General features: G+C 46.2%; 1 protein-coding gene across 8 annotated transcripts in view; it reads left to right on the plus strand.

Annotated features, from left to right (window-relative positions):
- Positions 1 to 22,808, plus strand: part of LOC126161301 (caskin-2) — a 1,090,260-nt gene that overhangs the window by 987,032 nt on the left and 80,420 nt on the right. For all 8 annotated transcript variants that reach the window (XM_049917047.1, XM_049917045.1, XM_049917052.1 and 5 more), the window contains one exon: positions 10,924 to 11,148. In XM_049917047.1, coding sequence (XP_049773004.1) covers positions 10,924 to 11,148 — 225 coding nt within the window. The remainder of the gene's footprint in view (positions 1 to 10,923; positions 11,149 to 22,808) is intronic.

Below are 22,808 nucleotides of genomic sequence, written 5' to 3' on the forward strand. Positions count from 1 at the left end.
CAATCCGAAACAGATATAACATAGAGACAGGGAACACACACAAAATCTGTTAAACGACGAAGCATTCTTTATAGAATACAGTTCAAAACAGATATAACACACATACACTGAGTTAACGGATGCAGATATGGCAACACTGAAAATGTACTTACCAGGTAATTGAACATCGTTTGCTGCTGCTGCCACTGCTGCTGGCTGGCGCTGCCTGTACACTTCATATTGAACGAAAGTAGACCGACGACGACGACGCACACACGTTCTGAACCGACTGAGGGTGAGTTGGGTTATGGTTTGCTTTATGTAGGTTCAATGGCGGAGAGTCAAGTGGCTATTGGAGTAGCCAACAGGATAGCAGCATTCTAGGGGTGGGCTGTGCTAAGTCATGAAGGAACACTGCACCCCTAGTGGGAAAATGTGAAATGTCTCGTTTGTTCATTGAATATCGAAGTGGTACATTAAAACTGGAATGGAATGAAGTACTTAGGTAATTGATATGTTAGATGAGCGATATGGATATTACTTTAGTTAGGATATTTACAGAAGACTATCTCCGGCACGAGTATGAAGGTGCAGGCTGGAGGCTGTGGCGTCAGGGGTCGCGTGCTTGCGCGCTGCTGGCGCGACACGTGTGCAGTTATGAAGAGAGAGAGAGAGAGCAGACGATCTCGGGACCGTGCAGTGGCCGTGTGTGTCCTAGAGCACATGGAGAAGAAAGCGTATGCAGCCATCTCGAAGAACGTTACTTTCGTCATCACCTGACGTCACGGTAGCGCCATCTTGCGGCGACGAACTGAACTAAGCTATTTGGAGTCCAGACGCAGTAGCGAACACACCTGCATGAGAATGGTTAATTAATAGAGACAAGTCCTTTCTTCCGACGAATCCTTAGGTGGAGGAGTCGAGTGAGGTTAGTACAAGTGTCCTTTCTTTCGCACCAGCAGCGAACCCCGAGTGATCTATCTTCCCACCAAAATTCAAACTTGGCGCAAGTTCGTAGCATGAAGTGGCGGTCGGTTGACTTAGGCTAGTGAGATATCTCCCAGGAATTTTCTTTGCTTAGTAGAGATAACTGTGTCGCATTATTCTGTCGGAATTCAAACTTGGCGCCAGTTCGTAGGAGGATGTGTCGGTCGGGTGACTTAGGTTAGCCCGAGTGACCTTTCTTCCAGCCATTTTCTTTGCTCAGTAGAGATAATCCAAGTGTGGTGCATTATTGTGTCGGAATTTGAACTTCGCGCCATTTTTCCGGGTGAGGCGGATGTGGCACTTTCCCGCCAAAATCGGCCATCTTGAATGACATAACGGCCACCATCTCGGATGGCATCGTGCGATGTTGCCAAGTCTACACGACGCCATCTCGGGTGACGTCATCGCCCCCATCTTGGATACATCTGGCAACAATGCAGAATGACCCGATACATACGTTGTCCCAATACTGCTCAGGTGCCGTCAGCTGCGACGGCTACAAAACAAACACCCACAATTTCCCGCTTTATAGGTGATGAAACAGTTGAACCCGTAGCTTGTATTAAATCATTTGGAATTCGATTAGAAATTCCTGTAAACACAGGAGATATTTGTATGTGCTCCGCCAAACGAGGATCACATTCTGCAGTTTAGTTCAACAAATGTAATTAACTTTCTCGATTAACAGACGTTGTTGTTGCATCGTGTCAGCGACAGGTCAGCTCTTGTTTTCCCAGAAAACACACACATTAATAAGCGTTTTAAGAGTGTCGCTGTTCTGCTTTACGTTTCGATGGTGTAGAGATATTTCATTTCTCAGCTGATCATCAAACGCATTTTCTATTCTTTTTTTCTCCAAAAGCAGCTACAGCTTCAGGCGATTGTAGACGGTCAACAGACAGTTCGTACTCGGTTATTATCTTCACTAAATAGAAATTCACAAACGCCATAACAATTTTAAAATGTAATAAGACTAAAAACAGCCGACCAGTTGCAATGGATAAAGAAATCTTTACCTAGGTTTCGACAGATTTCAATCTGTCGAAACCTAGGTAAAGATTTCTCTATCCATTGCAACTAGGTCGGCTGTTTTTAGTCTTATTACGTGGAACCGTTGCTGTTGCGCAGCTATGTTTAAAATACTGAATTTTGAAATGGTTCAAATGGCTCTAAGCACTATGGGACTTAACATCTGTGGTCATCAGTCCCCTAGAACTTATAAGTAGTTAAACCTAACTAACCTAAGGACATCACACACATCCATGCCCGAGGCAGGATTCGAACCTGCGACGGTAGCGGTCACGCGGTTCCAGACTGAAGCGCCTAGAACCGCACGGCCACACCGGCCGGCCAATTTTAATAGAAAAGAGGAAGTTTTAAAGTTGGACAAAATATGGATGTCGACGTTGCGCCAGCAGAATGACAATCGATTACTCTTAATCGAGAATGATGACGCCTTCTAAAGATAGGCTTACCGTCGGCATCACGTGGTGCCCTCTGTGCGCTCTGTAAATGCGAGAGTACCTGCAGCCTCAGTGGCAGTAGCCGGACCACCTCAGAAGATGTCTCCCGCAGATGGAGACGAAACGTCAGGTGGAAATTTTATACATCGAACACGGCCTCTCAGCCCGGAAGTTTCAACTGAAGGGAACTTGACTGGACTCCGAATAGCGAGCGATGAAATCTGGGCTCGACACGTGACGAAGACAACTAGGGAATTTGTAGAAACATCGTCTAAAGACCAAATAATTACCTGCTTGCAAAAGCTGTGAGAGACTGAAGGATCACTCACTGTTTTTATTATTTGCCTTCCTTTACTGACTGATCAATGCCGTTAAGTAACATGTGGCTGGAGGGGGGAGGGTAGTCTACAACCGTGTCACACGTGTTTCCCTTCGATGCCCTTGTAAGTACAGTGTGGTTTGTGTACCAGCTGCGAATAACCTCGCTCTGATAGATTTCTGCTGCTTTAAGAATTTCAAAGATTTTATTCCAGTTAACATTGGGAAAAGCTTTCTCTCGATCTACGAATGCTGCAAATGTACACGTATTGTGAGTTTTGGGTGGCGTGTTTGTACGTTTCTCCAGAACCAGAAGTGACCTGCTGGAAGCAGCTGAGTCACACTCGGCAGTTGGCGGGCGCCGAGTGGGAGAGGCCGGCTGCCCCCTGCCCCCTGCCACACACTCCGTCACACTCTCTTCCCAGAATCGGACGGGCCGACTGGCGCGCGCGTTGTGCTTCGCCGCCGCGCATCCGGCGCCGTTTGAGCTGCGGTGCGTGTGCTGACCGCTCTGTGGAAAGCTCGCCGAATGGCTCGCCCTCTACGGGGTGACGTGAACACGCGTGGCAGCCGTCGCGTCGCGCCTGTGTTTGCAGTGAGCGTGAGCGGTAGCGGCCACTGCTGCGACGAGTGGACGTTTTTAATTTTCCGACCTCTTACGAAGACAATCGATAAAATTAGACACACGGAAGTTCGTGCAGGTAACATTTTCTCCGCTCTGATGGTGGGAGGGTCTTTAAAAACTGATTTTAGAAACATTCGTCAGCCTAACGGGTCGATCAAAGTCGCCACGAACTCAGTATGTCTAGGGAACAAAATGAAATCGTCAGGCAGCAAGTGCCGTGGTAGGAGCGACGATACGTTAATTCCACATTTATCTCCGTCAAAAAATTGTTTTACGTACTCTCGACAGCTCGCACTGCGTCGGTGAAGAATGATGCGACGTCTTCGGTTCTTTTTGCTGATTCTGTCGGTGACTCGTGACGAGCAGATCGTTAACTCTTGTACGATCGTGGAAAGCAACGGCCCTCAGATGGCCAGTGCTGGCTCACATCTCTACAGCTTTACCTCTTCGGACTCGCCGCGAGATGTGGGTAGCGGAACGTACACTCTGAATTCTGACAGTAGACCGTACACTGACCCAGAACGTCTTATAGCGGCTGCCATTGACTATACCTGCTCTCGCTGGCAGCGATTTTTTGCGATCGTCCCACTTTAAATCGCTCTGTACGCTTACTGGTAAGTATTTAACACGTGTGACTTTTTCCACTAATTATTCGACAGTCGTGTAATCAAACTATAACGGACGTTACCGCCTATATCTCAACTGCCAGTCTCCACTTGGTCCATCCACTCCAGGTCTTCCTGAATTGTAGCGTTTTCAGGAAGCACCATTCACTTTCGGCGATGACTGAGGTACCGCAAAAACAAATCCGTCACTACCTCTCGAGCATAAAAGAGTCGAAGAATCACATTTTGAGCATACCGGTGTGTTAGTGATCGGTGAGAATACGACTAGGTGGTGGTGCTAGTGGGAAACGTGCCGTCTCCTTTCTTGTCCGGCCCTCGCTCTGTGCACTGCGCCCCGGTAACACGGCGGCGGTCGTTCATTTAGTAATGCGAGTAGATGCTTAGTGATCTGCTCTCCACACTTTTTATGTTTCGGTCTAGAGATAAACGTGACGGAAATAAAAAAAAAGCAAGTAGTTGTTAATCGCCGAGTTGTGGAACAAATCCACGTTGTAGGATGCTTACAGCATCTGGAGGCGGTGAGCGGTTCTGTGTACCTGCGATCGTTCGTGAGTTACACAGAAGAGAGCGATAAAGAAACAAAACGACGATCGTGTTTCGCAGAGCCGGGATGGGACGGTTAAAATCACTTAAGATGTGGCAGAAACGAGCAATATCCAAAACGAGGAAGAGGCGCTCGGTAGAATCGTTGTCGTTCCCTGTGCTCCTACACGGCTGCGAGCCCTGCTCCGTGAAACTAGTGACAAGAGCCGAACCGACGTCTTCGCATACAAGCAATGCTCTCCGAGATAGGTAGCGTTGTAAAGCGATCAGTAAACGCCGCCCCACTACAACAGATAGTGGACGGCTGTGCTTGTGTCGTGTCGGTTTGTGTGCGGCATGTATCGGCTAATTGAATTACACACAGAAAAGAGAGGCGGCATGTGCTTACCACCTGTTTCTACCTGTGCAATAACGTTTAAAGGTTTGCATCTTATGTGGACTCTTACTCACTTACCAACAATTGCAATACTTTTATGTCTTTAAGTGTGTCAGACTAATACACACCCATAAATGATGAATATATTTTAGATTTTTCTTTGCACTTTTTTTTTAAATTTTTATAAGATGTTTACACAACGCGTAGTCTTCATATACTGTTTACCAGCTGCATGTGGACCTGCACTTGTACGTCTGAATCGTGTAATATTGTCCAACGATACCAGCACGGTAGATGGATAGTAGTGGTGGTAATGACCGAGATGTCGCCCAATCCAAACAAAAATCCGTCGACCCATCCTTATGTCTTTTTTACACTTGGGCGTCCGCTGGAATACTAAATTGTAAATTATTCGTAACATTGGCAGTAAATACACAAGGACAGAGTGAGAGAAGGGCAGCGGCTGCCTCGTGTCACCTGCTTCAGCCGCGCAGCCAGCGGCCACACACACGGTGTCAACACAGCCGCGCACACAGTAATTCAGAGTGTTTAGATGAGATAGAAAGAGAGACTAAAACGTCACACGTGCGTCGCTTCCCCGCTTGGGGTTCACCGAAGTTCTGACGCAATTCACGTTCGACAACGGTGTCCAAACTGCCGCGTGATGAACATTGATTTAGATTTTTTGAAATGTTGCTGCAAAGTCACCCATTTACAACAGTGGACCTCTAGCCGGAAAATGGTGCACCTGTGATATTTTTATCAGATAAAACAATGTTCGTTTTTTCTCGTGTAAATACTGTAGAACTTTGAGTGTGCAGTTCTTTTTCACATTGTGTACATGAAAAACTTGGGAAATGCGGAGCGCTTAATTCATTTATGACCCTACGACTTATCTTAGAAGCTAGATTAAGGAAAGGCAAACCTACGTTTCTAGCATTTGTAGACTTATAAAAAGCTTTTGACAATTTTGACTGCAATACTCTATTTCAAATTCTGAAGGTGGCAGGGGTAAAACACAGGGAGCGAAAGGCTATTTACAATTTGTACAGAAACCAGATGGCAGTTATAAGAGTCGAGGGGCATGAAAGGGAAGCAGTGGTTGGGAAGGGAGTGAGACAGAGTTGTAGCCTCTCCCCGATGCTATTCAATCTGTATATTGAGCAAGCAGTGAAGGAAACAAAAGAAAAATTCGGAGTAGGTATTACAATCCATGTAGAAGAAATAAAAACTTTGAGGTTCGCTGATGACATTGTAATTCTGTCAGAGACATCAAAGGACCTGGAAGAGCAGTTGAACGGAATGGACAGTGTCTTGAAAGGAGGGTATAAGATGAACATCAACAAAAGCAAAACGAAGATAATGGAATGTAGTCGAATTAAGTCGGGTGATGCTGAGGGAATTAGATTAGGAAATGAGACACTTAAAGTACTAAAGGAGTTTTGCTATTTGGGGAGCAAAATAACTGATGATGGTCGAAGTAGAGTTAAAATGTAGACTGGCAATGGCAAGGAAAGCGTTTCTGAAGAAGAGAAATTTGTTAACATCGAGTATTGATTTAAGTGTCAGAAAGTCGTTTCTGAAAGTATTTGTATGGAGTGTAGCCATGTATGGAAGTGAAACATGGACGATAACTAGTTTGGACAAGAAGAGAATAGAAGCTTCCGAAATGTGGTGCTACAGAAGAATGCTGAAGATTAGATGGGTAGATCACATAACTAATGAGGAAGTATTGAATAGGATTGGGGAGAAGAGAAGTTTGTGGCACAACTTGACTAGACGAAGGGATCGGTTGGTGGGACATGTTCTGAGGCATGAAGGGATTACCAATTTAGTATCGGAGGGCAGCGTGGACGGTAAAAATCCTAGAGGGAGACCAAGAGATCAATACACTAAACAGATTCAGAAGGATGTAGGTTGCAGTAAGTACTGGGAGATGAAGAAGCTTGCACAGGATAGAGTAGCATGGAAAGCTGCATCAAACGAGTCTCAGGACTGAAGACCACAACAACAATAACAACAATAAGATGTTCAGAAGTTCCTATTACAAACTTCTAGGACTTGTAGAGCGAAGTGAGTACATAGTATATTGAACACGAACCCGTGTCCGGTGACGTACCGTTTCCATTTTACGACAGTTTCAGATCAGATGTGTAATGCGTCCACGTCTGCTCAGGGACAGAGAAGAGTCCCAGAGTTGCTTATCCTGGTACGCAGTAGGGTAGACAGGATGACGTGTAGAACGTAAGACGATTAGCCGATCTCACTTAAGTTTGATTTAAGAGATTCCTATACAGACAGAAGAAGATCCACTTGTACGATGTCTGCCCACTGCACTAGAAACTGAAGAGAGACCGGGTGGGCTGGACAGTGTGCACCAGAACACACTTCGTAGGTACAGTGTATGTGATAACGTTTGTCGTTGCCACATATAGCGCCGTTGTACTGGACGAGTACTGTTCTGTACTAATAGTAGCCGGCCGGAGTGGCCGAGCGGTTCTAGGCGCTACAGTCTGGAACCGCGCGACCGCTACGGTCGCAGGTTCGAATCCTGCCTCGGGCATGGATGTGTGTGATATCCTTAGGCTAGTTAGGTTTAAGTATTTCTAGGTTCTAGGGGACTGATGACCTCAGATGTTAAGTCCCATAGTGCTCACAGCCTTTTTTTGTACTAATAATATGCTGGGTTCTTTTTTGTTTCGGAGCAATGTAAACATATATTGCTTTATGTGTTATATAAAAAAATGTGTTTATCTGATAAATGAATGTTTCCTACTGTTTTCTTCCCTATTGTAACCTAACAGTTGTACATGTATCAGTAGGGGGACAAGGGGGGCACCAGTCCATTTTGTTAGTTAGGATTGCCTACATCAGGGGCAGGTATGCACTCAGGGCCAAACCTATTGTTCTCTTTTGTTTGGCACGTACTTAACCTATTGTTATCCTTCGATTGACAGGTCCTTAACCTATTGTTCTGCTAAAAGGATCCTTCCTTTTCATTGAGAAGCACTTAATGTATTGCTCCCGTGCCCCCTCAGGAAACCTCTCACCTCACTGCTACAGGTGAACTTTCAGTTCTGAGTTATTGGATAGCCCCACTCACCCTTTGATTCACTACTTAATTAAATAGATCAATTAATTAACATCTCCCCCTATGGTAAACCCCCTCTCCTCCCATACTGTCTCCCATAAATTGGCAGGAAAGAGACTCAGTTGATCGGTCGTTTGGAGGGAATTCGGTTGCAGTGTGTGTAATATTGTTTAAACACTTTAGGCAGTCTATAGAATATTATGTACTTATTTATGGCAGTGAATGGAATATAGTTTATTTATTTAGTTAAAGAATTTGTCCAGAAATCGATTGCCATGTACGGAATATATGAAATCGGTGCAGATTGATGATCTCATAACAGGAAATTCAAAGGTATATTGTTTATTTATAAAAAAAAATCTGTTTGTGGGAGCTGAATTTCTCTTGCTAATCATTCTCTGCTGTTTGGAAACGGTCTTGTAAGAAGTAATTACATGGGGCAAACATGTTGCATAACCTAATGTTCGGCCCCTTGTCGGCACTTAACCTATAGTTCTATTAAGTGGTTTTCCGCGTTACCCCCATTTCCTTAAACTATTGTACCGCCTGTGATACCAAATCAAGTAATTAGTTATGTCCTCCCACCATTTCCTGGTACACTTTTCGAATTCTACATGCTTTTGAATGCCATTTCTCGTGCATTCTTCTTTGTCACCCACCCCCTTAAACTATTCATTGCGTTTTACATAAAAATTATGAAAATTTACGTAGTGTTCTGCAGTAAACATCCTGTTCTGCTCCATGTCACCCACTTACGCACACCCTACCCTAAACTTTTGTACTGCTAACACCACTTTCATATAAAAAATTTATGCAAATTAATTAATTCAATATTCTTCTCATGTATGCGGTAGTTTCTTTTCAATTTGCAGCATCCTATTGGTCGGTGAAATCGATGGAATATTGTTTAAACAAGAGATCGCTAATAAAAAACACATCCCGCCAATCGACGCCTGACACCAACGCCGCCGACTCTGCATAGGTGTCCGTTCGGGTCCCATAAACAGGAGGCAGTGGCATCTCTTTCGTACATGACGCCCGCGAAATTCCTGTCGAAATATGTGTTCACCAGGGCACCTTTGCTGGCACGATGATGCATTGCTGCGGTGCGGTTCCAGTGCCGAGAGAGATGTTCCAATGCTTCCCAGAATAGCACAGGGTGCATTCTTCCTAGGAATCCTAACCGGACAGCCCGTCTGTCCCTGAATTTACCCGCCAAACTGCTGCTGCTGCCAGTATGGGGGCACTGTCCGCAGTTGTTTTCTGCAGATGACACTTTCAGTGGCAAAAACTATTTTGTACACATCGCCATATTTCACTGGCAGTTAAACCCCGCAAAAGTTGTCTACAGATCATCAAACACATACAAGATTCACAATAATATTGGGAACCAGGAACCTATTTACCAGTGTAACAAAAATTAAATATTACGATTGCTGCTTCAGTCTGACACCAATCGATGTACAGGTAATGTCTCCTATTGACGGCTGTGGTTCTGGTACGAATCTCAGTATGTATGGCACACATAATTTCCCACGTAAAAATGTCTCTCCTATCCCCGTGGTTATCGTTGCGGTGAATCGTCACGATAGGACATACACTCTTTTTCTCTGGTCATGTCAGAAATAAGCCACAGTAACATTACACTACAATATATACACATTTTACACAAACAGTGCAGTTATCTGTACAGTGCCCGAAAAAATTATTGTATACCTACAGAAGTTAGGGGCTACGTACACACACTGGCTATATGTCTCGATTCTCCTCAGCCTTAGGAAATTATCTGACAAAGTCTTCGAATCAGCGCTTCTGGAAGGTGCTGCATCCTGCCAAGATTTTGTCAAACAGTTGTTACGAAGGACAGGCACCGAGTACTACGTGATAACGAATAGCACACCCACAGACGTAATGCTCGAAAAGACATCACCGACGTGGGTTCGTGTACTGTAATCGACGTCGCTGTCGATAGAACGACGAGGAACGTGCGAGGGTACGCTTAGGGGTGCCGATGAGAGGACGTGCTGTTACAGCCGTATTGCCCGTCCTGTTTGTATACTGTAGCAGGTCCAATTGAACACTCGCATTGCCATATTGTGCAGCTGTTCTCGAAATGAATCTGTCACCACTTACATTCGGATATACTCCTCAGTGCACTGAAATCACAATTCACCGTGTCCAATCTATCCTTCCATTACGACTAGATATATGTAATTTTGTTTTTTGTTTTTTTTACGTGAATAGTAGTTTCATTACTTCCCAGAAACGTATGTCACAACGTAAGCCACAGTACTTTACGCTGAAGCAGCGAGATGTGGACCAACAATTAAATCTCGCAAAGTAGCCTACAGATCGCCAGAAACGGAAACACTTACTCAATTACACTGCCGTACCACCGAGGACGGGACCTCGCGTATTAGAGCGGGATACCGATCTCCGACCCGACAGTGTATCACCACTTACTGTGTCGACGTAGTAAACGTACGGTCGGTATCCTCTGGGTTCGTTTTCGAAATATTAGTACTCACTCCTCTCTACAGGTGTCAGAAGTTGGTACGGGGAATTCCCGAATACACCGTACGGGGACGTTCGCAGGCAGCTCCGGGGTTTAGCGAGATGTGCAGAATAGAGACGGACGTCGGCGGACGGAGCAGTCCCCGCTCACATTGCAGGTGTCGAGTCTGTGCAGCGTTTGTGACGTACGGAGCGCGAGTACGGCCAGAAGAGGTCGCGTCTGCAGCGGGAAGGCGCAGCGGCGGCAGCCCACTCTGCAAGTCTGTTAACTGTGTTGCCTATCTGCAGGTGCAGACCAGTTCTGAGCAGCAGTGCGGAGCTGCTGCATGTGGCGTGCTGAGCCAGCCGAATGCCCGACGAGTTGCTCGCTGTCTGACGCGGCGACGTTGTTCTGTTGGCAGTGGGCGGTATGAGCCGGCCGCCCAAGCCGGCGCCGCAGGTGAAGAAGGTGGCGCCGCCCGCGGTGCCCGACCAGTACCACGCGCACCAGCAGCAGCAGCAGCAGCAGCAGGGCCAGCAGTACCGGCTGTCCGGCTCCTCCTTCGGCTCGGCCGGCTACTCCTCCAGCTCGGACGACGGGCTGCTGACGCCCGCCGACGTCACGCCCCAGCAGCAGGCCGCGCAGCGTGAGTACACCGGCCGACGGCGTTCACGAACGCTTCCTGCAAACTACGGCTCTCCGTAATAAAACTCCCATTTTCTCATCGTGGTCATTTCCCGACACGTTGCCGACTCTTCCCGGAAAGTACGCTTACCGTATTACGCGACGCCTCGCCTGCTCTTCCTTTTCTGTGCCTTTTATTAATCCGACCTTTCAAAGAGGCCTCACTGATGAGCAGCAGGCGAGAGAGCTGCTGCAACACCACACGTACTCAGCTATCGCCACTACTCGGGTGCCGAAAATTCCAGTCGTCGGAGTGGAGCGATACACACTTCATTCTACTAGTTCTCACCCAGAGAAACAAAAGTTTTTTTTTTAAATCCTTTATTGATACAACAACACTATTATGGAACAATCAATAAAGAAGATATTGTGATACAAAATGTTCAAAACAACAAACATTGTATGCTACACACTAACCCACCACCTTATCTAACTAGTGGGTCCAATTATTATACTTGAAAACAAGCAGCTCTTACTACTTAATTTATGGCACTTACTATGGACAGGGTTAATCTAACTACTTAACTACTCTGGTTATTGTAAATCTAGCTACTCTGCAGCGTCACAGGTGTGCCAGATGAAGTACAAACCTACTGAACCGGCCTGCCCACTGAGCTAGTCCCAGTGAGCGCGCCCCTGGCACTGGGCTGGCCTACTACTTTTTGGAATCGCTGCAGTCCCTACCTATGTTAGTGGTGTTAGTGTTCTAAATTTACGTTATTCCAGTAACTACTTCCTATCAGATCTTAGTACATACGTCAAGTCCGGGAATGGTGCCGCTGCTCCCCTGATCCAACAGCGCGGCGGATTCCGGTTGTGAGACAGCCGGCCAGTACCGCGCCGGGTTATTTTTGACGTCTATCCGTGTTGGTTACTAATGTAATCCCTCAAGATCTTCTGGGATATTTCATTTGCCAAATTGTCGAGGACATTGAAGGTCTCGGCACGTCGCAGTGGGTTATATGTGTCTCTGTTTGGCAGTTGATTCCTAAGTTCGAGCGCCACATCGTCATACAACGTCCAGTCGTAGAGGACATGTTCGGGTGTTCCATCCGGAGCACCACAGTCGCACGCTGGTGTTGCCCGTTTCCCAAATCGACATAAATATGTTGGATATGGCCCGTGACCTGTAAGAAAGTGCAGCAGACCTCTGCTCGGCTCAAAGTGGCTCATTTGAAGCCTTTCTCTGATGTTCGGTAGTAGTCGGAATACCCTTCTTCCCGTTTCTTCAGTTTCCCATTGCTGTTGCCATAACTCTTCGCCCCTTCTCTTTATTGCATATCTATCCCCAACTTGTACCCCCATGGTTTCCCTAGTCTTTTCTATCTTTCCTTTTGAGACCCAGTACCATGCTCCTTGTTCTCTAACTTTTATGTCTAAGAGACATAATCCTATTATTGTCAGTAAGCCCCCCCCCCCCCCCCCCCGGCGTTGTTCGGTATGCCCCGACTGAACGCAACAGCATGTTCCGCTGCACCCTTCTCACGGTCACTGCGGGCACCACCCTCGTGAGCCTGTGTGCCCAAACCCCGCTCGCATATCCTACTAAGGACGTTAGGATGCTATTATGATAAAGTTTGATCAGGTTGCGAGGTAGGTGAAATCTTCTATGGCCTATACTGATTAGATTGTTTAAAATTTCTAATGCTCGCTGCGTAATATTTTCTATATGTCTATTGTAATTCCATTTTTCATCTATTGTGACTCCTAGGTATCTAGCCTCTCGACGCCGAAGAACTGGAGTTCCCTCAATTCTGACGGTTGGATTTCTGACGAGACTGCCTTTCATTACTAGATATGTAGATTTGTGTGGTGCAACTTTCATTTTTGCTTCTTGGCACCATTTCTGAAGTACTGTCATGGCTTGCTCTACTTTGGGCTCTAGTTCCTCTCGGCTGCGGCCGCCTACCAACAGGAGGAGGTCGTCAGCGTAGGCTATCACGTCTAGCACTTCCTCACTTAGTTGTAATTTCTCTAGGAGGGGCTCTATGTTTATGTCCCAAAAGAGTGGCCCCAGAACTGATCCCTGGGGACACCCCTTCGTGATGGTTTTACATGTTCTTCCGCTAGGCGACGATAGCCATACCTCCCTGTCCATGCAATAGCTCCTCAGACAGCCATAGAGGGGCCCTGGGCACTCCGTCTCTCGCAAGCGAGAGAAGAGCGAGGACCACCACAGGTTGTCGAAGGCGCCACTGATGTCCACCATGATGCCTACCACATACTTGTGCGGGGTTGAGCTGCAGACCTCAGCTGCCAGGGCAATTGCGTCAGACGCCGATCGCCCCGGCCTAAAGCCGAACTGCCTGTCGCTCATCCCGTGCAGTATCCTGTGCGCTGCGAGTCTGTCAGCTAGTAGCTTCTCCAACAGTTTTCCTAGATTATCGAGGAGACAAATTGGCCTATAAGATTTGGGTTCTATGGCGTCCTTGTCCTTTCCTTTTTTAATGATTATTACATTGGCCCTTTTCCAGATTTTGGGGAAGCTTCCTGTTCTTAGACACTCATTGAACAGTCCCGTGAGAGACGCCACCAGCTGGGGGGCGAGGAACTGCACCACCTCCGCGATTATGCCGTCTGGCCCCGGTGCTTTGCCCTGTTTTAGTGATTTAATTTGTGCAGCCACTTCTTCCTCTGAGAAAGGGTACAACATGGTGTTGTTGGTGTATTCGTTTAGATCCTCCCTGCGAATTTGTTTTTGGAGGTCGTGCTCCTCATTTGCTTCGTCATCTGGCAGCAGAGTGCGCAGGAGAACTTCAGCGGTTTCCTGCCACGACTCTGTCATTCTGTCTCCATCTCTGACTGTAGAGAGAACCGCAGGGGACCTGATTTTTTCCCTGACCAGTTTGCAGGGTATTCCCCAAGGATCTGTGGCTATCTGGTTCAGAACATATCTCTCCCAACTTTTCATTCTTACTTGTTTTAGTTCTTTTTGGAATTGTTCTTTTTCTTCCCTGTATTGCTGCAGCCAGAACTGTTTTTCTTGCCAGACGGCACTTCGCTGATAGTACCTCCTCGCCCGTCTTACAGACTGACGCATGCGTTCAAGATCGGCAGACCATGGCGATGGGGAAGCCGCCACGGCTCTCCTCCTGGTTGGCACAGCGGCCTTGACCGCGCTGACTATCGACCCTACCAGCTCTTCGGCATATGTATCTATGTCCAGGTCACCTTCCGGCAATGGCGGAATGTCACACTCCCGAGCCAGGCAGTCCCAACCGGTTTTATTATAATTTAGTTGGATTTCCCATCCTAGGTCCCAGCGGCACCCTTCTTCTCTAAGGCAGAAGGTAATTAGGTTGTGATCACTTGTAGTGGCGTGTTCGCTAACTTTGCAGCCTTCGATGATACTGATGGCGTTAGCAGTTGCCAGGGTGACATCGATGTTTGTTCCCTGCCCTCCACCTCCACTGTAGGTGGGGGGATTACCAGGTTTGTTTGCCACTACAAGTTGGGAAGCCATGATTAATTCTTCAGCCTTCTCACCATTTGCATCCCTTGTGCCGTTGTACCACATAGGGGACTTGGCATTAATATCTGCTGTAACAATAACTTTACGCCCGCGTAGTGTCGTGATGATTCTTGCAAGGTGGTCTAAGAAATCTTCAAAATTTCCTCGGTATTGGAAATACATATTCACGAGGTGTGTTAATCCTACTGGTGTTTGTAATTCTACTACATTGCAATGACTATTTGATAATTGTGTTAGTGCAGTGGCCCTTAGGGCCTTGTTTGTAACTATTACGACTGCCTTTGGCTCTTCTCCGGTACAGATAGTCTGCCAAGATCGGCGCGGCCTGGAGTATGGCTCCTGCAGACAGACTACATCCAGTCTCCTCTCCTCCACTACCTTCCGGAGCTCCTGCATGACCAGCCGACTAGTTATCAGTGTTTAGCTGTCCTATTATAATTTCAGATGTTATGGGAAGTAGGTGTGGAAATAGCAATCAGGCCATGGTTTGTTGTAATCTGAGGCAATTCGGCCGTTCACAAGTACAGATTGCACATAGATTTCTTGCATGTTGAATTCCTCACCTCTTCTCTCAAAAACCCTTCTGAGCAAGTCACGCAGAGCTCCGAAATCTGTGGGAAGATTCATTGACTTTAGCTGTATTCTATCCACAGCCTCCATTGTCGAGAAGGTGACCTTCCTGCCATATTTATGCCCTATACGTACGACGTGCCTGAGTGCTGTAGTAAGGACAGCCGGCTGCTCCAGGCGTGAAAGTTGCATCGCAAGTTCCAGGTTTGGATAGATTCTTCTAGGATTCGGATCTGGGGCTCTCGGAGATACTTCCATGTTCATTGTACTTGTGATTGTACTATCTTGTACAATGGTTTGGAGAGGTCTTTCCCGGAGCGGAACAATGCTATTACTTTCTACTGGCTGTAGTTTGTCTTCTATTTCCTCCTCTGGCTCCGTCTGTATGCATAGGTCGATCATATTTGTCTGTTTTCGGTTTGTTTGTTCATAATTGGTGACGAGGCTTTCTGGCTCTGGGTTGAGTGTCGAGTTGACACTCAGAAGACCCAGAGTCTTGGGCTTTGTTAAAGTATCTGAGTTAGTCGTTTCTTCTATTTTTTCTGTTTTCTGTTTCTGATTCGGTTTGGGTGCTTGTATCAACCACATTTGTTTCCTTTTTCTTTGTCTCCTGGAGAGATTTTAGAAATTCCTTGAATTTCTCTGCTCTTTCTGCGTCCCTTCTCTTCTTACTAGGAGACTTCCTTTTATTGGTTGATCTGGTTATTTTGTTGTCATCAGCCATAATCCGTTCTGGAGATTACGCGTTGTTCGAGTAGTTTGTAAGTTGGGCAATTCCTTCCAGTTGTTCCACATGTCTTTTTGCCCCTTCGTATACACGGTATGCATACAGCGGATTTCCTACAATCTTTTCTTACATGATTTTCCTCTCCGCATTTGGAGCAGGCCGGCTTCCTAGTGCAATATTTATGAATATGGTCAATGTCCCCACAATTATGACAACGGGGTACGATTAGGTAATCTTTCACGTTTATGGCGTGAAAACCTATGTACACCCTGCCCATAGCTGTCAGTGTTCTCCATAGTCCCCCTGTAACTTCGGCAACATGGTGAACTACGTCCCTATCCCTAGGCCCTGTCATGAATCTAAGTTTAAACTCTTTTAGAAAGGTTTCCATACTTATATTTGAGTTGTCAAGATTTTGTTGATACAGGGTCTCACAGAGATCCTCGTCCGTCATTGATTTTGGGACGTCGTACAAAATGACCAATGGGTTTCGCTTTTGGGGGGGTTCACATTTTACCGACTTACATAGTTCTTGGTTTTCTAAAAGCTTATTTTTATCTTCCTCTGAAGCTACATCTACAATGACTACGTTTTTTGTTACCTTTACCTTATTTATCCTGATCTTTTCTCTAACAGGATTGACTGTGGTTGCAAAAACTTCCTGCACCTTCTTTATGTCCTGGCCGGGTAATGGTCTTAGGAAAACTGCCGTATCAGGTCGTTTAGTGACCTTTGCAATGGTCTCTCTTGTTGTTTGGGCCTTTGGCGCAGCTTGTGCTACGACACCGGCCCATGTCTTCCCTGGTTGTTTTCTGAGCCGTTCGTTTTCCTTTTCCAACTCTTCAGTCCTCCCTTCTAATTTTGCATTAGCTATCGCCCATGCCGCTAGTTCATTCTTAATTGCCTGCACTGCGGCCTGACTAATTTTTCGATTTTTAATGTTTTGATCGATGAGCTGTGTAATCCTCATATGTCTCTCAAGATTACTTTCATCAGTGTTCTGACCCAGGCCTTCCTGTGGCGAGGGATCAGAGAGCATCGAAGCCCTTATGAGCGCACTTAAGTCGCTTGTCTCTTCAGTGGCCATCATTGTTAGACAAGCGAAAAAAGGGTTGGAAGCCCGTCTCTTACCCCGGACCGGCTCCTCTGGCATTGGGGGGGGGGGGGGGGGGAACTAAGATGCAGCTCGCCCACCAACCTCGTCCCTAGGTCAAGGGCATCCCTGAGCCGCCGAGTTCAGTACACCGTTTCCAGTGTCCTAGTCCCCTTCAGTGGCCTCGTCATCGTCGATTTCTCCCAGCGTTTATCGGCAAGTGTACCCCGCACTCCGGAGAAGCGGATGCACTTCTTGTCCTTCGCCGCCTACTAGCCCGAGCTCCCACCTTTCAGGCCAGGGACCCGCTCCTACTCAGGTGTAGAGATGGGGGATCCGCTCTTGAACTAATTCATAGAGTTCAATCTTTCAAAGGAGTGAACAATCAGTGATTCAGAAAAAAAGAACGGTAGCTCCAAACGTTTCCCACGGCAGAGAGAGAGAGAGAGAGAGAGAGAGAGAGAGAGACGGAGCATATCAGCAGCGCCTCTGCTGGTCAGAGCACAGTGCACGCCACACAACACAGCCAGCGCCGGCCTCTGCCCTGCTTCTACCTTGGCTGCCTACATTGTGCACTGCCCCATTGGATTTTGTGTCTCACATATGCCGTGCCGTCTCTGTGCGTCGTCTGCCGCGCAGTGTCTGGCGCAGCGTAACTTCGCATCGCCCCCTGTCGGCGATCATTTCAGTCGCACGTCCTGCCCTCTGGGCAGTTGATGCGAGCAACAGGACAGAGAGCCACCTAGCGGATAACGTAGGAACTACTTGCAACAACCTGCTCGCAAGGGAACGGACGATTTGTCTCGGAGCGGGTGAGTTCACCGCTCCCCCCACCCTCGGAACTCGCCCACTCAACGCTCACCCCACTGTCTCGACTCTAGCCAGAGCGTTGAGCAAAGCGACTCAGGTGTCACTGTGGTCTCTGCGGTCTCAGCTCACGCAGTAATACAGCTCGCGGCTCGACCTGCTCGACTCAGCGCCTCTGCATCGGAGTTCGTCCATACCGGATATTGTTCTTCGTAGTAATACCGCTATGTATATTACATTATTATGTTATGTATACATCAATTGTTTTTATTTTATTTTTATTTGTTTAAACTGATTAGATTAGTTTCCTGATGACTCCTCTTACTATAGAATTTTTATTATGGACACTCGAATTTACGCTTTAACTACGAGCGAACCGATAAACGTATCGCAAAATGTGATACACCAATATTTTCCTTGTTTTATTCTGCGTAAGGCTATATGCAGCACTTTCGTTTTACAGTCAAATTTATATTTTTTTTCTTATTCTGGTACGGATTTTGCGATTTTAGACGTCTTCGGAAGGAAAGGTTCACTTTAAAAATATATGGCTTGCGATGTATTTGTATGAGGTTAATGAAATTTTAATACATTATAGCCAAATATATTGTTAATGTAAATCTCAAGTTACAACATTTTCCGATCACCCAAAAAACCACGATAGTGCAAAATAAATCAATAATCAAAAACTTTGTCATATCGTGGAAATTTCAATAAACAATACAAAATTCTTACTCATTATCTGTGTTACTTCAAAATAGGATCAAATAAGATCAAAATACAGGTATAGTACTGGAATAAACCAAGTTTAAAGGGCAATGTGCCTTCCATTTATTTTCTATTGTAAATGAGTGGTGAGTCATGAAAAAGAGCTAATTCATTTCAGGGAGTGAACAGTTCAGATCCAATCTCTGAAAAGAACAGTTTTGCCCATCTCTACTCAGGTGGCGGGCCGGTCACCCAGTCGTTTGACGGTCTGGACCCAGCTAACCTGGCCCAGGCGATGTCACCACCCCCCGGGTTTGGCAGAACACGCCCCGGTTACCCACGGGCGCAGCGAAGCGCACTTGCCGACTCGCGCCGAGGTCCCACGCCGACAAACGTGGTCGCCGGCATGCAGAGCACCAGCTGGTATTGTGCCTTGCGGAAAATAAAGGAGGGACAGATGGATAGTCCCTCAGACACAGCTCCCCCTGTGCCATGCACCCTTCGCTTTCGCCTCGGTTTGGGGGCGTTTAACGTCCTACCTTGACGGGAGTTTAACGTCCTTCCTCGACACGACGACAACCCTCACCGTTCCACAGCCCGGAGATGTTATTAGAGTGATGATGTGATGTAAATGATGGTATGGCCCGGATCTTATGTTGTGGAGTTTGACATCATCGAGACGGTGCGGCACTCAAACCCGAGTTACGTTCCCCGGAGGGCCTCCACACGTACTGGGGGATCGTGGCCGACCGTGTCTCACCCACCGCTTTTGATAATTCACGGTAGGCCAGTGCGGTTCAGTGTGGGTTGCACCCAGTTAAGGGGTAGCCTTTTAACGTCATGCATGGACGGCCCTTCCCGTGTTAGCTTCACCCCATCTATGGGGGTTACTGAGCGCCGGGGCCACGTCAAGGCCACGGGATAGGACATTACGGTCCCCGCCCCACTCAGGTTCCTCTGAGCCACAGAGTACTTCAGACATTCTAAAGGTTTCCGGGAATCAGAGGGTCTCCTGGCGGTTTTAACCCAGTTTCGGAAGGCAACACACCTTCCCCAGGTGGCGCCACGCAGACCGCTTTCCCGTGCGAACAGTTGTTTATCGGACATTACCAGACAGATTGTGGCCCTGGCCGCCGGACCCGCCCCCAGCCCGAATATCGGCAGGAGCGACGCGTCAGCTGCCGCGGCCCTGCTACTCCCAGTCCGCCGAGCCCTGTCCAGTGCGCCTTTCGACAGTTGGACGCTCGACCCTGCCTAATCTACGTTTCTGATCTCCACTGTTCCCTGGACTGTTGTTCTCGTGCGAGACGATGTTGCTACTATATAAATTCATTACGATTATACTCTCACTGTTGTCGTTTACCTCAAAACCGACCGTACGAGCTATCGTAAACTGTGCTCCACGTACGCTTTCCATGCTACTCTATCCAGTGCGAGCGAGACAGAAAAATCGTCGTTATACAACTACACAAAAACTTAGTCTCAGGTAAAATATTACATGCAAACAAAGACACAGGTTAAGTTCATTTAAAGCACCATATTTTCGGTCGTAATGAGTACCGAGTTTGTGAGTCGTCAGGCTACAAAACTGAATGGCACCTAAATAAGGTATAGTAGCTTCCAGCACGTTACAAAGTCTGTCGACACGTAAAAAGATTTTGCCAGCGCCTCTTGCTTCGTTAGTGAACAAATCCGTGCCCGCCCCTCGAGTAGTGGTGTGGGCTTCTGCTGCGCACAGACCATCTTCTCGATATATCCCCCGGCCTCGTCGCCTACTGCCACGTGCATCCTTCTGAATCTGCGTACCGTATTCATCTCTCGGTCTCCCTCTCCGGTACCAAACTGGTGATCCCTAGATGTCTCAGAATCTGTCAAATCGATCGATACCTTATTTTAATCAAGTTTTGCAACACAGTTCTTGTCTCCTAATTCTGTTCAGTACCTCCTCATTAGTTACGTAATCTACACTTCTAATCTTCAGTATTCTGTAGCATCACAGTGCAAAAGTTTGCAGTTTCTTCGTGTCTAAATTTTTATCGTCTATATTTCACTACACAGCTACAGTACAGACAAATACCTTCAGAAAAGACATCCTAACACTTAGGTCTATATCTGATGTTAACAAATTCCTCTTCTTAAGAAACGCTTTTCTCGCCATTACCATTCTACATTTTATGCTCACTAATTGACCACCATCAGTTATTTCGCTGCCCAAATACCAAAACTGATCTACAACTTTAAGTGTCTGGTTTCCTAATCTAATTTTCTCAGCATCGTCAGATTTAATTCGACTACATTCCGTTATCCTTTTCCGCTTTTGTCGATGTTCATCTTATACTCTCCTTTCAAGACACTGTCCACTCCAGGGCCTTTGCTGTCTCTTGACAGAATTACTGCGTCGTCGGCAAACCTCAAAGTTTTTATTTATCACTGAACTTTCATTCTTGCTCCACACTTTTCTTTTGTTTCCTTTACTGCTTGCTCAATGTACAGATTGATTAACGCCAGGGATAGGCTACAACCCTGTCTCACTCCTCCCTTTCATCGCCCTCGATTGTCATAATTGCGGTCTCGTTTCTGGACAAGTTGTAAATAGCCTTCGGCTCCCTATATTTTATTCCCAACACCTTCAGAATTGCAAAGAGAGTATTCCAGTCAATATTGTCAAAAAGCTTTCTCTATGTTTACAAATGCCATAAACGTGCTTTTGCCTTTCCTGAACCTTTCTTCTAAGATAAGTAATTGGGTCAATGTTGTCTCGTGATTTCCTGCATTTCTCCGGAATCCAAACTGAACTTCCCCAAAGTCAGCTTCTATCAATTTTTCTATTCTTCTGTAAGGAATTCGTGTTAGTATTTTGAAACCGTGACTTATTAAACCGGTAATATTTACGCCTGTCAGCACAAAGTTCCTCTGGAATGGGAATTATTACATTCTTCTCGAATTCTGAGGGTATTCCGCCTTTGTCATACATCTTGTACAGCAGGTGGAAGAGCTTTGGTCATGACTGACTCTCCAAGGCTGTCAGTAGTTCTGACGGAATGTCGTCTACTCCCTGACGGAATGTCTTCTGCTCCCGGATTCTTTTTTTTTCGATTTGGATCTTTGAGTGCTCTGTCGAAATATTCTCGCAGCATCACATTTCCCACCTCATCTCCACCTACGTCCTGTTCCATTCCCATAATATTGCCTTCAAGTTTGTCTCCATCTGAGCTCTTCATATTCGTGCAGCTGCTCCTCTTTTCTTCAGAGACCTTTTTAGTTTTCTTGTAGGCAGTATCTATCTTTCCACTAGAGAAACATCCTTTTAAATCCTTATATTTGTCCCCTAGCCATTCATGCTTAACTATTTTGCACTTCCTGTCAATTTCATTTTTTAGATGTTTCTATTTCCTTTCGCCTGCTTCATTTGCTGCGTTTTTATATTTTCTCCTTTCGTCAGTTAAATTCGATATCTCCTGTGTTATCCAAGGATTTCTAATTGGCCTTGCCTTTTTACCTATTTCATCCTGTGCTGCCTTCACTATTACATCGTACGCATTCGTCTTCTACTGTATTCTTTTCCATGGTTGTAGTCAACCGTTGCTTACTTCTCCGTCTGAAAATAACAACAACAAAATCTGGTAGTTTCAACTTATTCAGGTCCCATTTCCTTAATTTCCTACCTTTGAAAAATTTCTTTAGTGTTAGTTTACAGTTCATAATCAATAAATTGTCGCCAGAGTCTACATCTGCCCTCGGAAAGTCCTACAATTTAAAATATGTCTCCGAAATCTCTGACTTTCTATTACATAATCAGTCTGAAAGCTTCCAGTGTCTCCAGGTCTCTTCCAGGTATACAGTCCTATTTCGTAGTTCTTAAACCAAATGTTAGCGATGATTAAACCATGCCATTGTTCTTAAACCAAATCTTAGGTATAATTAAATTACGCTCTGTGCGAAATTCTATCAGGCGGCTTCCTCTTTCTTTCCTTTCCCCCAGTCCATATTCACCTATTTTTCCTTCTATTTCTTTTCCTACTATGGAATAGCAGTCGCTCATCACAAGTAAATTTCGTCACCCGTAACCATGTGATTACTTCTTTTATCCCATCTCATATTTCCTCAATTTCATCATCATCATCGGAGCTAATTGGCTTACAAACGTTCACTGCTGTGGTAGGTCTGGGCTTCGTGTCTATCTTGCCTAATATAATTCCTTCGCTATACTGTTCAGAGTTGCTTAACCACATTCCTATTTTCTTA

This window comes from Schistocerca cancellata, chromosome 2 (assembly GCF_023864275.1).
Source record: "Schistocerca cancellata isolate TAMUIC-IGC-003103 chromosome 2, iqSchCanc2.1, whole genome shotgun sequence".
NCBI lineage: Eukaryota > Metazoa > Arthropoda > Insecta > Orthoptera > Acrididae > Schistocerca > Schistocerca cancellata.